The sequence below is a fragment of the Pieris rapae genome, chromosome 21 (genome assembly GCF_905147795.1).
Source record: "Pieris rapae chromosome 21, ilPieRapa1.1, whole genome shotgun sequence".
Taxonomy (NCBI): Eukaryota; Metazoa; Arthropoda; class Insecta; order Lepidoptera; family Pieridae; genus Pieris; species Pieris rapae.
Genome location: NC_059529.1, coordinates 3,233,771 through 3,250,143, shown reverse-complemented (window position 1 = coordinate 3,250,143; position 16,373 = coordinate 3,233,771). Strand labels below are relative to the sequence as shown.

Sequence of the window (16,373 nt, the reverse complement as noted above, 5' to 3'; positions counted from 1 at the left end):
ATGTAAACTGCTCCAGTCCACAGCTAAACCATAAGTTACAAAACCAGAACAAACATTACCACAATCTGTGGCATAATATCGTCAACGCGTTTGCAGATTGAAACAATTTGTCGAAACTAATCGTTCCTATTTCTCAATCGTTGTCTAACAATTTATTGCTACAGGCCTAAACGACTAGGTTTATCGTTAGTGGGGTAAATTTACTTAAGTATTTTGTCATAGAACTCTCTGGTTTACTTTATTTTAGTTTAGGATAGTGCTTTCGAAGCGATTGAACGTCAAGCGATTAAATCGGTGCGCTTGCATTAAGTCACATAATTTAATATCAAGAATATACTAAAACTATCTCATACATTCCCTTATAATTCGTATAAAATAATTGGTTTAATTTAAGTAATATTAATAAATTGTATCTCTAAGACACGTAGGAAATTGTAACTTAACTAAATTAAATTAACATTGAACATACTACAACTATAGCTGTGTTGTGTGACCCACATCTCATATCATTACCTCAACATATATAATTAAGGAGGAATGTCAAAGACTCATATGTTAGAATTTAATTGGTAGCATATGTCATCATTGCATCTAAAATGTTGGTATGGTAGCTCTAGTAGATTCAATAGAATTATAATTTAAACATGGTTTGACTTCCAATTCCTGCAACGCATTGCCAATGCCTACCTGGAGCAGAATGTGTTGCAAGCATTGAAAGATATTCAACATTCCATGAAACATACGCAGATCTGTAAAACTGATTACTTAAAACACAAAAAGATTTTGTCAAAGATTAAAATTTCAATTTTTAATCTCCTCTTCTGTAAAATATTTGTACAATATCCATACAACGTTCCCTTGAGACAGATCAATTCAGTTTGAATTTCAAAGGCGCGTACGCATTGAAGGCAACGCCCAATCACAGTCTAGTTTACGACCGAGGGCGGGGTTACAGCTAGCCCCACCCACCGCCCTACGGCCGATATTTCAATGCGTTTGCGGAAATATCGTGACAGTGACATAGATGCTTTTGACGTTTTTAGGATTTGATTAGACCTATTGTTGAAATTATGTCCGTGATACCGAGTAATATATGTTTAATTGAATAAAACAGATCATAAATATATTGGTCTAAAGTGTGGACAGTGGAGGTTTGTGAAAGCCTCTTAGAGAAACAGGGAATGAGGTATGAAAGCAAAATCAACTCTCATTACTCATATATCATAGGTGCGATGTCTTATAATTTCGGTTTGGAAAATGATCAATTGAGGGCACAACAAATTGTATACGACAAGTAAGCAAGCTCATATCTGACGTACACATTTAATAACTCAACTAAACTGTTACTGAACTTATATTTTGTTTTTTAACTAGAATTCTAACATACGGAACTAGTGTTAACATCCGCGTCACACAAATCTTGTAACAGCGCCATCTACTGACATAAAACATAAATCGTTTAAAGTGTGTCCACTTCTTGACCGTAATGTTACGAGCGAGCTTCAATATTATCATATCAGTGTGCGAATTAACGGTGACAATTGAGATTGTGGGTGCAGTGTCGTATGTTGTGGGTCAAAGAATGTACAAATTTATTTAACACAGATGTCCTATAGATAGTAAATGTCTTCCAGCCAAGTATATACTTTTATAATTTTCCTGTTCTTATTTTACCTCGTAATGGTTCTTGATTATAAATATATTTATTGTTACTACATAACTTAGAAACTTGGCATAATATTTTTCCTTCCTTCAAGAAAAGAGCGTACCAATTCTTGAATGGTCGGCATCGCACTCATGAGCCCCTTGACATTGAGAGTGTCCATGGCGGTATCACTTAACTTAATAGAACAGCCTCTAGTTTGCCCCCTGTTCTATTAAGAAATCTGAAAGACATTTTCCTTTAAAAGGAATTTTAAAGGACTATTTACTCAAACATAGGTTTGGTGGTCTTGACCAGGCCCCGGCGAAAATGACTCCGGAAATATCTCAATGGTGAAGGAAAACATAACGAGGAAACCGGTTTGCCTTAGTCCCAAAAAATTGACGGCGTCAGGCACAGCAGGCTGATCACCTACTTGTCTATTTGGTAAATGATCATAACATTGGTACTGTAATTTGAGGCCCAGGCCTAAATATGTTGTAGCGGCACTAATTTTTATTTCATTAAACCCTTAATTACTAAAATGTTGGTTCTTCTGTCGAAGGTTGACAGTTGTTCATTTAAGTGTAGCAGTTCTGCGAATAATCTATGCCACGATATCCTACGTGCATCGTGTCGCGGGCAGTAAGTGCGTCATCGCGATATCTAGAGCTGATACCGGCCGCACACGACGCACGACTTACCCTATCTATGTGACACGAACATTTCATAGCCAAGTTAACATATGTATAACACTTACCAAAAACTTACTGGTAAGTTCGTATAAATTCTAATAAATTACCTTAATAGTCTAAAAATTATGAAATCTGTGCAACTTAGCTGCTGCTTTTAACTCCTATTCTCTATCTCTCTATCTATTCAACACTTATTTATTAGTAATATTGTAACTCAGCCGTGTACGTATAAGAGTTATTGTTAACCTAGTTTACATATTGATCTTTTTTTTTCTATTCCCGAATTTTTGGCCCCATACGACATGACCTCAGATGGCATTATTTTCTTCGATAATTCGCTATTTATTTCATAGACAAGTCGGTGATCAGCCTTCTGTCTGATTCTGTCGTCGAGTTTTTCTTTCGACGTACTCCCTCGTACGTTAGATATATACAGAATGTTGGTGCACAGCTGGGGTTCGCTCATACTACGATCAAATGCCCGGTTTAAAAAGCCTATAATAATATCATCTGCATTCAAAAAGGGTGTGACGAAAGGCATTACAAAATAAAATCTCGAAATATCAAAACCTCTCAAGATAACAAAGAGCAACTATGGAGCTTGAAAAATCGTTTTATTCAACACAAAACTATCAATGTTGAATCCGATTCAATAGTCTTGGAGTGCATCAAAAGGACATAAACTACTTTTTTATAAAAGGTATTTGGTGGTTTTTTTAATTGATGATGTGTTAAAAAGGTTGTTGGGCGCGATTTTTGTTTTTGCGTTCGGTTTTGATTTTAAAAAAGAAACTTGAGTGGTTATTTATGACATGAATTTATTCAATTTAGAATAGATTTAAATATATTTAGAGTACCTATTCTGAGTTGTTGTTTCGATAAAATTTGGAGGATAAAATATCAAAATTAATCAGACAGTTTCACACTGTTATTTTTTTCACATCAAAGAATTGCCAAGAAATACTTAAATCAAGTAGGTGTCCTTTTGTACTTTAAAAGCGCAGATAATCCCCTATCATTCAACAATAATAACATAATAGGAGCGAAAGTATAAAAATCACAAATTACATACCAATCACCCCTGATATCCCGCTGTTAAAACCTTTGACGTTTTTACACAATGACAATTGTCATCGAAACCGAAATTACAGTCAATTGTCGCAGGATTATTTACTTTGAATAATGTTTGCTTTTAGTTCTGAGTGTCGACCACACACGTAATGTTTTTTTGGACTCTTTCGTTTGCGAAATGTACAATGTTTTGACAATTTACAATGCTTTGGGGACGTGACGCCGCGCCGTTTCGTATGTTATGCGATTTAATGTTCTGTATTGTTTTTATTCTCTTGACGCTCAAGAAACAATTATAAAGGTTTAGCTGAAAACCACAGTTGTCGTCACTCAAATTGTGGGTTAATATTTTTTTCTTTATTATATAATATATATATATATATATTATATAATAAATAAAAAATATAATATATATTTTTATATTTAGAACTCATGTTTCGTAACAGTACAATTAAACAGTGTAAATAAATAAATATTATTTTAGTGTTTTTGAATCAATTTCATATACGACGGTGACAGTATTTACTAATAATTTTTTTATTTAAAGAAAATCTTTTTGATTAATTTGAATATATATTTTTAATCACTACTGCATTTTAGTTATTTTTTTCCATACGCCAAAGAAGTATAACTTCTAACGCGTGTACATAAGTACACACACTCTGTATTAAGTAGGTTCGTCTGGACGGAGCAACTAACCTTCGACTTGGGATTGTGTACCTACATACATATTTGTACGACTCATAGTCCAGACTTGACGCGATGTATGTCTCGTATGTCGAAATGAAATACGTTTTCACGAATGTTTTTGATATTATATCTGTATAGTCTTAATTTTTCTAGCTTTTCTGTATAAGTTCTGTATAAGTTAGTAAGGATTTTGTTAGTTTTGAGATTAATTTCCTTATTTTGATAATAGTTACGCAATAGGTTCTGCTAGGAATAAGATTTATCGTAAAAGTTGGCAAAGGCAGAATGTAGAAAATAGGGGAAAAAATTTAAATAAAGCGAGGCTGCAATATTTAAAAGAAATAAGTACAATATACAGGGAATACTAGTAGGTAGGTAGTGTAGTGCACTTTCTCTTTTTACTATACATCCTTTTTTATTGTGTAAGTTTTTTTTGTATTTATTCGATTATATGGCGCAAGGTGACGATTCTAGACATATAACTGGTGTTCTGGTTTGCGTTTAATAATGCTTTCTACAGCGTAGTAGGTACCTATATGAAAATTTGAATGATATTGACGTCGCAGACTAAATAAGATATATTTCCTAGAAGAAAGTAGTAGTAAGTTCAGTATGTAGTTCTTTTGGTGTAGGATTTAAGGCGACCTTTTTAATAGCGACATGACTCAACATAATTAAACCTCAGAAAGGCTATCAGAGACTAAAAATTTTACTAGTATTATCGATTCAAAAAAACTGCATAACCTGGTAAATGGGTATATAATCTAACAGAGATGTGTCACTAAATTCTCTTTAATCTTTCATCATCGGACGTCAAGGCAGACTACAAAATACCATCCATATCACCTTGACGTTCAACGTTCCACAACTGTAGGTTTCTTACGGCAATTTCTGCCGCGCACCATTACTATGTGGAACCTGCCCACTGAAGTATTTCCGAACCGATTCGACTCAGGTCCCTCAAGAAATGAGCATACCAATTCTTAAAAGGCGGACAGCCTGCGAGCCTTCTGGCAGTGCGAGTGTCCCGTCTGCATCCGGTAATATAAAACAATTTCAACTACATTATATCGAAAACACAATATTGAATATGAGCTCAAGAATGGCTTCTTATTTGACCTTTTAGACCGGTTAACAAAGTTAATACAAACATTTATCAGGCAGGTGGACTCATAAATCAAATACCTAATGAAGATATCTACATTAATGACGTCATTGTCCGATTCATCAAGGCGCAGACTATGCTAGGGAAAACCTTGAAATTTTAGATAATTTTTGGTTAAAGGCATGTGTGTATTACCTACCGCACTAAAACGATAATTCGATCGTAATATAAACATATATATGGTCTAACATAAGTAATATATTAAAATTTATTTAGTTAAAAACCTATAAGAATGTTTGACATACAATAATTTTTAGTTGGATCACGAACCCAAAAAGAGATTTTGCAATGCATCAATATCTCGTCTCATTAACGACCTTAATATGAGAACTGATATTAAGCGCAAGTTCTATAGAGATACCTACTGTACATCTATGTAGAAAGTCGAAAATCACTATCTTATACACTTAGTGACGTCAGCGTGCGACTCACAACCGTTGAGATCGTAGGTTCGATCATCGCCTGAGTGCCAGTTGACTTTCTTTCTATGTGCGCATTTGACTAGTTCCTGCGATGCATGCATCCAGGAAAACATTGTGAAGTAATTCTTCATGTCTGACAACCAAACATCAGACATTCACCGAAGGCTATGACTTGTCTATGGAATTAAATAAATCATACTTAGAACGGGTGATAACTGAACCAAAGGCCCATACTGGGATGCAGCGCCACGTGATTATTATTATTTCCCCTTAAATTTCCGGGGTACTGGTAGATATTCATGACCACAAATAATGAGCTCTCTAACTGGATTTATTACCGACTTAAAAAAAGAAGGTTCATTTTGAGTAAGCAGTGTTTATTTCCATTTCAACTTGGAGTTTCATCAAAATCGGCCCTATTGTTTTTGAGATATGCGTTTCTGCGTTATATGTGTTTAATTGGAATTTAAAATTACTTTTAGAGTAGTTAAAACAGCAGGTTAAATTCCAATTTATTTATTTTATGTACAATTATTTTAATAATACATTTTAATACAACTTAAAGTAAATATAAACTAGGTATTATTTAATGGACGGACTTGACTAAGGCACATAAATTAACATACAAATGAGATCAGAAAATTTAGAAGAAGATTTAGGTACTACAGTAATACTTAATAAACGATACTTATAATTAACATTTATAATACACTTATATAAAGAAATTGTCGAAATTGTTTTCCGCGTTTCGCATAATATGTATATGTTATTCGTTAAATAGTTAAAAAGGCCACTTCAGAAAAAGTATTGTAAAATCAAAATAAAAAGGAAACGCTATAAAAACACTTTCCGGTTAAAACATTTAAGGTTGAATTAACCACAAACATAACACAATGATCTTTGTTACATAAACATACAAGAAAAATTTATAATATGTTTTAAAGTATAGATTCGATACACCATAACCATGAGTTCAGCACGCGAACAGCGTTAAAATGTATAGGTAATAATATATTTTAATCCCTAATATAAAAAGCGACAGTCAGCGATGGTTAGTTCATGGTAACCATGGTAACAAATACTATTTCCATGCCCCATCTTTTTGTTTTTGGACTATAAGTTTGACAACAATATAACTTAACTGTTTTCATTCTTATGACAATATGACATTTGCATCTTTTATATGGATGATTGTGCGATGTTTTTCAAACAATCTGAATGTTTTTCTTAGCACATAAACGATTTATATAACTTCAATTTCAGATTTCGTCAAATATTGCTGAAACGCACTCAATAAAGTTTATGAACATGTTAGCAATTAGCATAAAGGTACTAATATATACCCTGGTAAATCAAAGAATATGCCAAACTCATGGAATACAATAATTTCACATTTAACAATCTGCTAGATACTATTAAGGCACTTAAATCAGTCTTTTATAAAACTAATCATCTTCCGCATCTAAATTGTCAATTGGAAAATTGGGATTCAAAAGCGGACTTTTCCCATTACTCCCACTAGGCGAGGTACTCACAGGTGCCATACCAACAAGATTATGAGTGAGACTATGGCGTCTAAGATCACAGTTCCGTCTGAACACCTTTCCACAGGACGAGCAATTGTACGGTTTTATATCAGTATGTGTGAGAAGGTGGGTCTTCAAGTTCGATCTCTGGTTAAAGCTTCTGCTGCAAACTGGACATTTGTGAGGTGACTCTTCCATATGTAGGATTTTGTGGACCGCCAGAGTTCGGGATTGGCAGAATCCTTTACCGCATTCGAGACATTTGAAGGGCTTCTCTTTGGAATGTATGTACCTGTAACAATAAATATACCTATAAATATACGAAGAGTATATAACCTCCTTCGTTTTAGATCTATTAAAATAGGGTAAACAGAGATTTGCTGAAATCACAAATGATACAACATTTTTTTATAAGAAAAAAATGTACTAAAGACACTAGATTCATCGCATAAAAAAATGTGGCAAAACTATTTTATCTGATTGATTCTTGTTATAAATAACATCAAATCATTTAAATGTTTGGTTCTATGTTTTTCTAATTTAGGGTTAAATAAATTACCACATTGTGAATAAGTATCGAGTATGTGCAGTGAATGCCTAATATTTTTAATTAAAATAACTTATTTATTTTACATTAAACGTCAGGTGTTAAACCAAACGCCCATATGAACGTTTTCTTAGGCTAGAGATATTTATATTCTATTATTCTCAGGTTCAAAATCAGTCGAATCTTCAAAATACCGTCAGTCAAAACAAACCTAGGAGGCTCCTAACATTGGAATTCTTCGCCAAAACAACAGAATAAACGCTAAGTATTCAGAGCTTAATATTCCGATAAACCGCGTATCGGGTACCTAATACGCATTATTAAACGAATATGTATTTTTTATAGGAAATTACTAGTAAAAACTTAAATGTATAGTAATTGTGGGAATAATATTTATAAATGTGAAAAAATTGTTTCACCGGAATTGTGTATTATTAGAATAGATAGATAGTAACTCATAATCATAAACTCATTTCATTTCATACTCTTACAATATATATATGACTAGCAGACTCGGCCAAGCGTTGCTGTGGCTAAGGTTTTTGTTATATTACATAGTAGTAAATTAATCAAGTGAAACCGTAGGAGAACTTATGTGAAACGTTGGTACCACGACACGGACCTAAACTAAACTACCTTTAACTCAGCGCCATCTGTTAGAATTGTATCAAATAATAAACAAATGTTAATGTTATCGTAATTTTAGTAAGGATGCCTATTTTTTTTGAAAATGAAATATAGCCTATGTCACTCAGGAATGATGAAGCTTTCCAACAGTGAAAGAATTTTTCAAATCTGCCAAGTAGTTTCGGAGCCTATTCAATTCATACAAACAAACAAAAAATCAAACCTTTCCTCTTTATAATATTAGTATAGATATGGTGTATAAATTTAAAGATCTGGACAAGTCAGCTGCAGCCTATTTGCACATAAAAAATATTGCATATTTTCATATTTTTGTTTATTTAGGTACTTTAGTGAATCAATTTGACGACATTTAAATTTTCGAAATTGCAGAGAAACTATTATTTTTATTTTATATACTTTATTTTCTAATTATTTGATAAGACCTACTTAACTAAGAGACCTTACATTTTTTAACTAAGTAAATAATCATTACAAAGTATGTACAAAATAAAGTACTTATGTTTGAACCTAAGTTATTCATTTATCTCCCGTAGAGAAAGAAGATTTATGTTTCCTTGCATAGTGATATTATTTTAATCTCTATTCAATGATTTAAATAAATATCTCCAACCGAGTTTTCCTATTACTGATAAGTCGTATCAAACATCCATTTAATGAGCTATCCAATCATTAACACCTCATGCGTAAAGTAATAATCATAAATAGCCATATAAGTATAATTTGTTAACAGGTCTCGTATAAATACATCATGACTGCGGGCATTGTAAGTGAACACCTTGTTGGAGAGGCGAACAAGCCCCGGGGTATCAGTAATAAATTGGCCCACTAATATTATACATTTAGGGTGCGAATCGCTTTGTGGTAATACTGTTTGTTTAATTTGATATTCACGGGGTGAGAAAGTAAAACATAAGACGATCGCGCATCGTTTTGTTGTATGTTTAACATAGATGCGAACGGAAAATCGCATGTAAGATGCTGTTCGACAATCACAGTGTAGATTTGAACTATATGAAGCCTACATTAATTATTTTTATCGCTCACATTACCCTATGATTATATAGTAATTGTTAATTATAAGTATGTAATTGATATATTCATTATATACGTAAAGAATTAACATCAGATATTAAATTTTCCTGGTATCTTAACTTTTGATTCTAAATCATTATTTAAATTCCTTTTCAGTTTGTTTTTTTGCTTTATTGGTTTTTTTACCAATACATATAAGATAAAGTTATAATTTGATGTACATATCAAGGTGACTAGACTATTTTCTTTATAATATAAATGTAATTAAACATATTAACTGGAAATGGATAAAAAACACGAAACAAAATTTTACACCGATTTTCCGTCTGTGTTTTTTTAAAAATTATGTTACCGTAATCTTAAATCGCTGGTTTTTTAGCAAGTAGGTGTAATCACCACGCTAATGCGATCTGCGCATGCCACACGGGTGCTGAGGCATGCCTGTTTCCTCACAATGTTTCGATATTCGAGCCAGTATTTGCCAGCCAGAGCCTGTGGTGCACGTTCAGTCGCGCAAAAGCCACTAGGCAACCCTTTATTTTAGGTAGGTATTATAGTAATGTAACATAAAAACTTCGCTTCTTTAAAAAGGCAAATTTTACAATTCATAAAAATCTAAATATTATTATTTGTTAATTAAATTCCTCAGTGCATATTATCAGCATTGGCATGGTTAAAATAAGTTTAATACAAATTAAATAATGTTTAAAACTGTTTAAATTGCAACCTTTTGATATCTGGAATTTTAATAATAAAGTGATATATTAGGAAGAAACGCACGAGATATTTTTTCTTTATTCACACACAGCGTTGCCATTAAAATAAAACTCAAATAATACAATACATAAAAATAACAAGGGATGCAACGGGCGTCCTTATCTCTAATAAGCGATATCTTCCAAAAATAAAAGAAAATATTGTATGAAACAATTGCAACTACATATTTGTTTAATATAAATAAAAATTCCTCAATCTGATAACAAAACACCTGTGAACAACCAATTATGTTAACGGAATTTACAATTTCTATCCATTACACCATAAAACGCATACAAACAACTCAAACGAACCTGTAATCAATAACAATCGAGCGTGAAACACTGAACAAATAGAAAATTAGACGTTCATACGGGTTTGAAACCGGCAATTAAGTTTTAATAAAATAGTTTTTATCGTTATAACGATCAATTCATGGCTCGCGGAACTGTGCTGATAGTGGTAAAACGTTTTTTTTAGAGAAAAGGCTGGCGACTCAGCTGATAAGTAATTATTAGTAATGCCATCTATATTTTATATCTATGTTTTAACCTAACTCGAGTAATGGGTTCGAATCCAAGCTGTGCACAAAGCTGTATGTGTAGCAATGAACTCATATGGCGAAAATATTGTAATACTTGTATGTAGTATCTGTGTGACTCATAAGACATTTCAATTAATAGAAGCTAACTCACAAACTTAAGTGGTTTAAGAGATGGATAAATTATACTAAGTAATTTCATACTTGTTTACCTAAATACTTATAGATATTTTAATTCGTTTGCCATTAATTCTCGGAAACTAAAGGTAACATTAGATTTTTATTCAAGTATATTTAGAAAATATTTCCGCCCGTTGCATCCCTTGTAATTTATATATAAGTACTGTGTTATTTGTATTTCTTTAGCAACGAAGTGTAAATAAATAAATAAAAATAGTTTATTTTGCCAATCAATTAAGTAACTGTTAAGATATCCACTTTTGTGAATATATACACAGGTGTTTATTTAAATATAAACCTACTTTTAAGTTATAAGAATTATTCGTAATGACTCAATAATTTAACAAAAACTTTAAATTTTGTTATGCTGAAAAAACCCTACAAATTTCAAATACAAATAAACCTAAATGTTTGCTTTTATAATGGCAATTAGTTGTAATCGAGTACATTGATTTAACCGCGCAGTGAACCGAAGTTAGGCCTAACGCATGCGACGAAAGTGATTAATTAAAGCTGTGTATGATGGCTGTGAAAGCTATGATGCCTTATTAACTTTTAACCCAATACTAATTAATTAGATTATGTTTACCAACCTTTTTATTGGTTATATACGAAAACATATATGTTTGGGGATATCCTTTTTTCTTTTAGCTATTTTGTTTAACGATAAATAACGCGTTTCGGAATGACGCAGAATTATTATGACATTTTAAATAATGTTACTGTTTTTATTTTGACATATGCATGCTGATTTGACATGGCGTGTGAGATGGCCTGTAAGGTTTGCTTTTTGATTTTGTTTTTTTTAGCAATGGATTTAGCAATAAATAAGAAGTGCATTGAACTATCATTACTATTCACGCATAAAATGTTGTAGGTATATATCTTTATTTTCTTCTTTGTCTCAAATTATGTGATCTTCTGTGTTTGAATTACTTTATATCAATAGAGTTTGTTATAAGTAAAGTTGTAATCATGAGTTAATTACTGAATATTACATCCTGATTTTATCTTAGTAAAATAATTTTAATGTTAGCTCTATTGGCTTGTCATAGTTTTACAACCACAGCGAATGTTTTGTCACGTTTATTCCTTAGTTAAGTGAACATAGAGTAATAAGGACAAAACATAAAATTGCTTTTTTATAGCAAACACATCTACACATCTATACCGCTCCAAATGTCTTGTTTGGCCTTAAAGTTACTACTAGCTATAGATTGATAGATAATATTATTCGAGTTATAAATTTTAATTTTTTTTAAACTTGTCATAATAGTAAGTCATCAAAGATATAAAATTATAAATTAAATAATATCTCTAAAAGATGCATTTAGATATCTATCAGAACCATTTAAATAAAATCTGTCGTCAATATTAATCCCCACGTCAGGATTACCACGCGTTCTTTGTTAGCTTTGTAAAACCCGTCGAACCTTCCATTCCATTATAATGTACCGTGTCAGCGGACATTGAGTGAACATGGTCGCGACGCGATCGCCCTCCGGCGTCTACACGAAATTTATTTTATTACGACTGAGATACGGTGATTTGGGTTCAAATCGAGGAGACAGGTGTTAAAATCCCTCTTATATTGAATAGATAAGTCGAGAATAGAATCAAAATATTTGAATGAATTCGGAATTCTGATTTCCACGAAGCGATACGATAGAATTAAAACAAAATTAAAGCGGATTAGCGATTTTGTAAAATAATTTATGTGCGTCACGGATGATAACATCTCGGATCGTAATACTTTTTGTTTGAAACTAAACCGCCATTATTCAAAAGTTCATAACGTTTTGCACGGCCCTTGAAGTCTTAAAATCTTTTATTGATATTGAAAAATGTGAATCGTGACCCCGCCTAATGTCAATGTTTTTATGTCATCCGTTACAGCGTTTAAGAGTATAAAATTTATATCCTCCATTGATTTAGCTATTAGTTTCATATGTTGAGATAAAGTTACCATCATCTATTACTGTTGAACCTTATCTTTTTAATCGTAAGTATTGGACGACGTAAATTAGTACAACATAAATTTGTGTAATTGGGATTTACATTATCAAACAAGCTGCGTTATGAAGACAAATGACACATTGTGTTCACAAGTTTTTAGCTGTTTTAATTAGCTTTATAATCTATGCTTCGTTGTAATATCATTAATAGGTTATAGGTAACATAAACAGTATTTTAGAAATGAAAAAGTAATATATTTTTACAATGTCGAGTTAAATTCTCGTTGCATATGAAATATGAATTGGTTGTCGTACTAATATATAATAAATTCATACCTGTGGTCTCTCAGGTGATCCTGCCGTCGGAATGCCTTCCCACAGATGTCACAGGAGTACGGCCGTTCATCAGTATGTGTTCTTTCATGGATTAGTAAATTGTATGACTTTGTAAACTGTCTGTTACAAAATTTACATATAAATTGTTTTTTTGTTCTAGGTCCACTGCTCGTAGTTTTTTGTTTATTTGTTATACTACTGGTCGATGATGTTGAACTATTTGTTGATTTTGAGCTAGAGTTAGGCGGTGGGGAGACAGACTGAGGTGGGACATTCATTTGTTGTTGATACATAGCATTCATTAGCAAACTTGGGTAGCCATTGTCTAGATTTGAGGAATTGTAGCTATAACTCTTTGAAGTTGCCTCTAAGTGTTGTTCTAAAGTAAATTCATCCTCATTATCTAGTAAAGCCAGGTCTTCTTCCACTTCCTCAGACAAGTCAACGTCATCTGCAGCAATGGCATCGGGTAAAGGGTACTCTTCCGGGGACTTCGGTGAGGCAACTTTCAAACTAGTGTCGGCGTCTATTTCGCTTATTTTAGCGCTGGCCGTCGCTATTCGCAAAATATCTTGCTTCGGTGAAGTGCTATCAGGTTGTTGAGGGTTGTTGACGGATGATACTGAAGTGAGACGTTGCAAAGTCAAATAAGATTCTAAGGCTTGTAAATTAAGCGCTGCAGCAGCGGCCGAATTGGACGGCAACAGCGCTGCCTGCTGCAAAGAGTTCATCATTGCGTTTTGAAGCGAAATAACAACACCTTGTAAAGATCTTTGTAACATATTCTCTTGTAATAACGTCGCTGATGCTATCGATATATTTAAATTTGAACTGTTTGGTGAATTTGTCTTACTTGGTTTATCCTCGTGCGAATCGTTAGTAGGTCCATTCATATCCGTCTTGGTGTCTTGTATTTGGAGATTGTTTTTCAGTTTAATAATAGCACTTTCCAGCGAGTTGAGTGTTGTCTTGTTCTTCGAGGTGCTTTGTTCTTGCATTTTCTCGTGGGCGTCAGCGTATCATCAGGTGGTCACTGGAGCACGTGTGGTGCGCGGTGGGGGTTATCGCGTGCGCATGCACTTCGTGTCACGTTACAGAGCGTGCGAGGCGAGCGTTCGGCGCGACGCAACTGAGCCGGCGGGCAGCCCGCGTCCGCCCCGCCCCCCGGCCCCGCACTTCCCGCCTCACAAAAGCTCTCTATTTTAGGCAACTCTTTGTACAGTAATGGTCACCTCACGCTGGCCTAACGACAGACACGTCCATGAGAATAAAGCTGAACGAGATTTGTTGTGACTCTTTCAAGTGTAATGAGATTCTGAATGGAATCGTTCGGGCTATGGGAAAACAATTCGAGCGATCGGCCCATTTGTTTTGTTATTGGGTCATGTCACGCTCAAACGCTTACTTGTAATGCCATCTATAATCACAATAATGGCTACACGAATACATAAAGCGCTTATAAGTTATAGTATCAATAACATGTTATGGAGAAACGTTGGTCTCGCTATCATCTCTGAGACAATGAAATTCAAACTGCTCGTAGTTATTTACATGAATTGAAGCTTTCTGTAATATTTTTGGCTTAAGAATGTAGGTAACATCTGTATATTAGGTATATATAATATTTATTTGAGGAACTTTTTCTAGGTTTAGTTAGGAACACAGGCATTTTTTCGGCTTTGAGAACAACTTTTATATGCAATTGTCGCGTTCCTAAACAATACTGTTCAATACATTTATACAAACCACAGCGGTTTGGTTATGATTTTATTATATTATTCTGTAAAATAAATAAATTGAATAAAAACTAGGTACTAAAAAATGCATTCGAAGACTATTTAATAAATCCAAGTCGTTAGGAATTTTTTGTTCAACCGTACTTAATGTGTAATTTGCAAATATCGATGGGTCCTTTGTACACAATTCGTAATAATATTTATTTTGTCCTTGTTAATTAAATATAATTTAAATTTTATGCCCCTTTGTTTTACAATGTAAGGTGTTAAAATACAAAATAAATGTCAACAAAGTTTACAGATGTTTGTAAATATTTTTTCTGTATTTTTATTAGCTCGCGAAGTTATACCTACGCAAATATATATATACAAAATTCATGAATATTTGTTTAGAGAATGCATTTCAAAGTGAATTAGTATTAATCATAAGGATTTCTTGGTACTATTAAATTAAGAACAATACCATATATTTTTTTGGGTAATTAAGTATATGTGTACCTAAAAAGTTGATCTGAATAAAATATTATTATTATTACTATTAAAAAAGCTAGTCAAATGGTGACTTTAAATCGAAATTCTATATAATAAAAAACAATCAGTATAACAACCTTTTTAGGTTTCGGCCTCAGATTGTTTGTTTGTGTTTCATGATGATCAGCCTCCTGAGAACACGCCAATTGGGTAAGGCAAGCCGGTTTCCTTACGATGTTTTCCTTCACCGTTCGAGCGAATGTTAAATGCGCAAATAGAAAGAAAGTCTATTGGTCACAACCAGGTATCGAACCCACCACCTGTTACTACTACTGTAAGTAAATAAAACTTGCGTTTCTATATCATAAAATTATGTTATCATTAGTATAATTTAAATAAATTCTTATTTCTCATTAATAAATAAGTTGTAAGTACTTCAATCGCAAACAATGCAGAATATTTTCTGTTATATTAAAGTCGTTTAAGCAATCGTTCTAGTGTTTAAGACCCACATAGCCATAGGCATTCATTCCGACAGAGCAATTGCAATAATTTAGCAAGAGGCGATGTCACGCTGACTAATCAGAAACAAAAGGGGCACGCTCCATTAGACCGTGGTAATTACATTGGATTGGCATGAGAAAACGTGAAAGCCAATTTTTATGGGCAAATATCAGGACCAAGGCAACATACTATACTGTTTATTTCTGTCACAAAATATATATGCGTGAAAGTTACGGGCCACTGTCAGTAAACGTCTCTTTGCCTTGACAGTCTCTTGTGCAGAGTCTGTTTCAGCGCAGAGGAATCCGTCATCGACAGAGGTCGTCAACGTCAGAGGAATTCGACATCAGAGACTACGTCTTGGAATGCGTGGCTGTGGCGCCCTAACGATCAGTCATCCTTAGAGCAGTGGTGTTTTCGTGAAGCCTGCGAAGTGCTCGAGAACCTTCGAAGCTG

At 33.4% G+C, this 16,373-nt stretch overlaps 1 protein-coding gene across 1 annotated transcript; it reads right to left on the bottom strand.

Annotated features, from left to right (window-relative positions):
* Positions 1-6,796: 6,796 nt before the first annotated feature.
* Positions 6,797-14,323, bottom strand: LOC110995034 (protein sister of odd and bowel). The gene is made up of 2 exons (XM_022261995.2): positions 13,207-14,323; positions 6,797-7,503 (listed from the first exon to the last, which is right to left on the bottom strand). Exons 1-2 carry the CDS (start codon positions 14,202-14,204, stop codon positions 7,131-7,133), a joined length of 1,371 nt encoding a protein of 456 aa, XP_022117687.2. The 5' UTR covers positions 14,205-14,323; the 3' UTR covers positions 6,797-7,130.
* Positions 14,324-16,373: the final 2,050 nt, after the last annotated feature.

Excerpts from the sequence above, each read along its gene's own strand:
- LOC110995034 (XM_022261995.2), bottom strand. The coding sequence starts at position 14,204 with ATGCAAGAACAAAGCACCTCGAAGAACAAGACAACACTCAACTCGCTG. Across the intron at positions 7,504-13,206 it reads GATCACCTGAGAGACCACAG|GTACATACATTCCAAAGAGA; the intron begins GTATGAATTTAT and ends TTATTGTTACAG.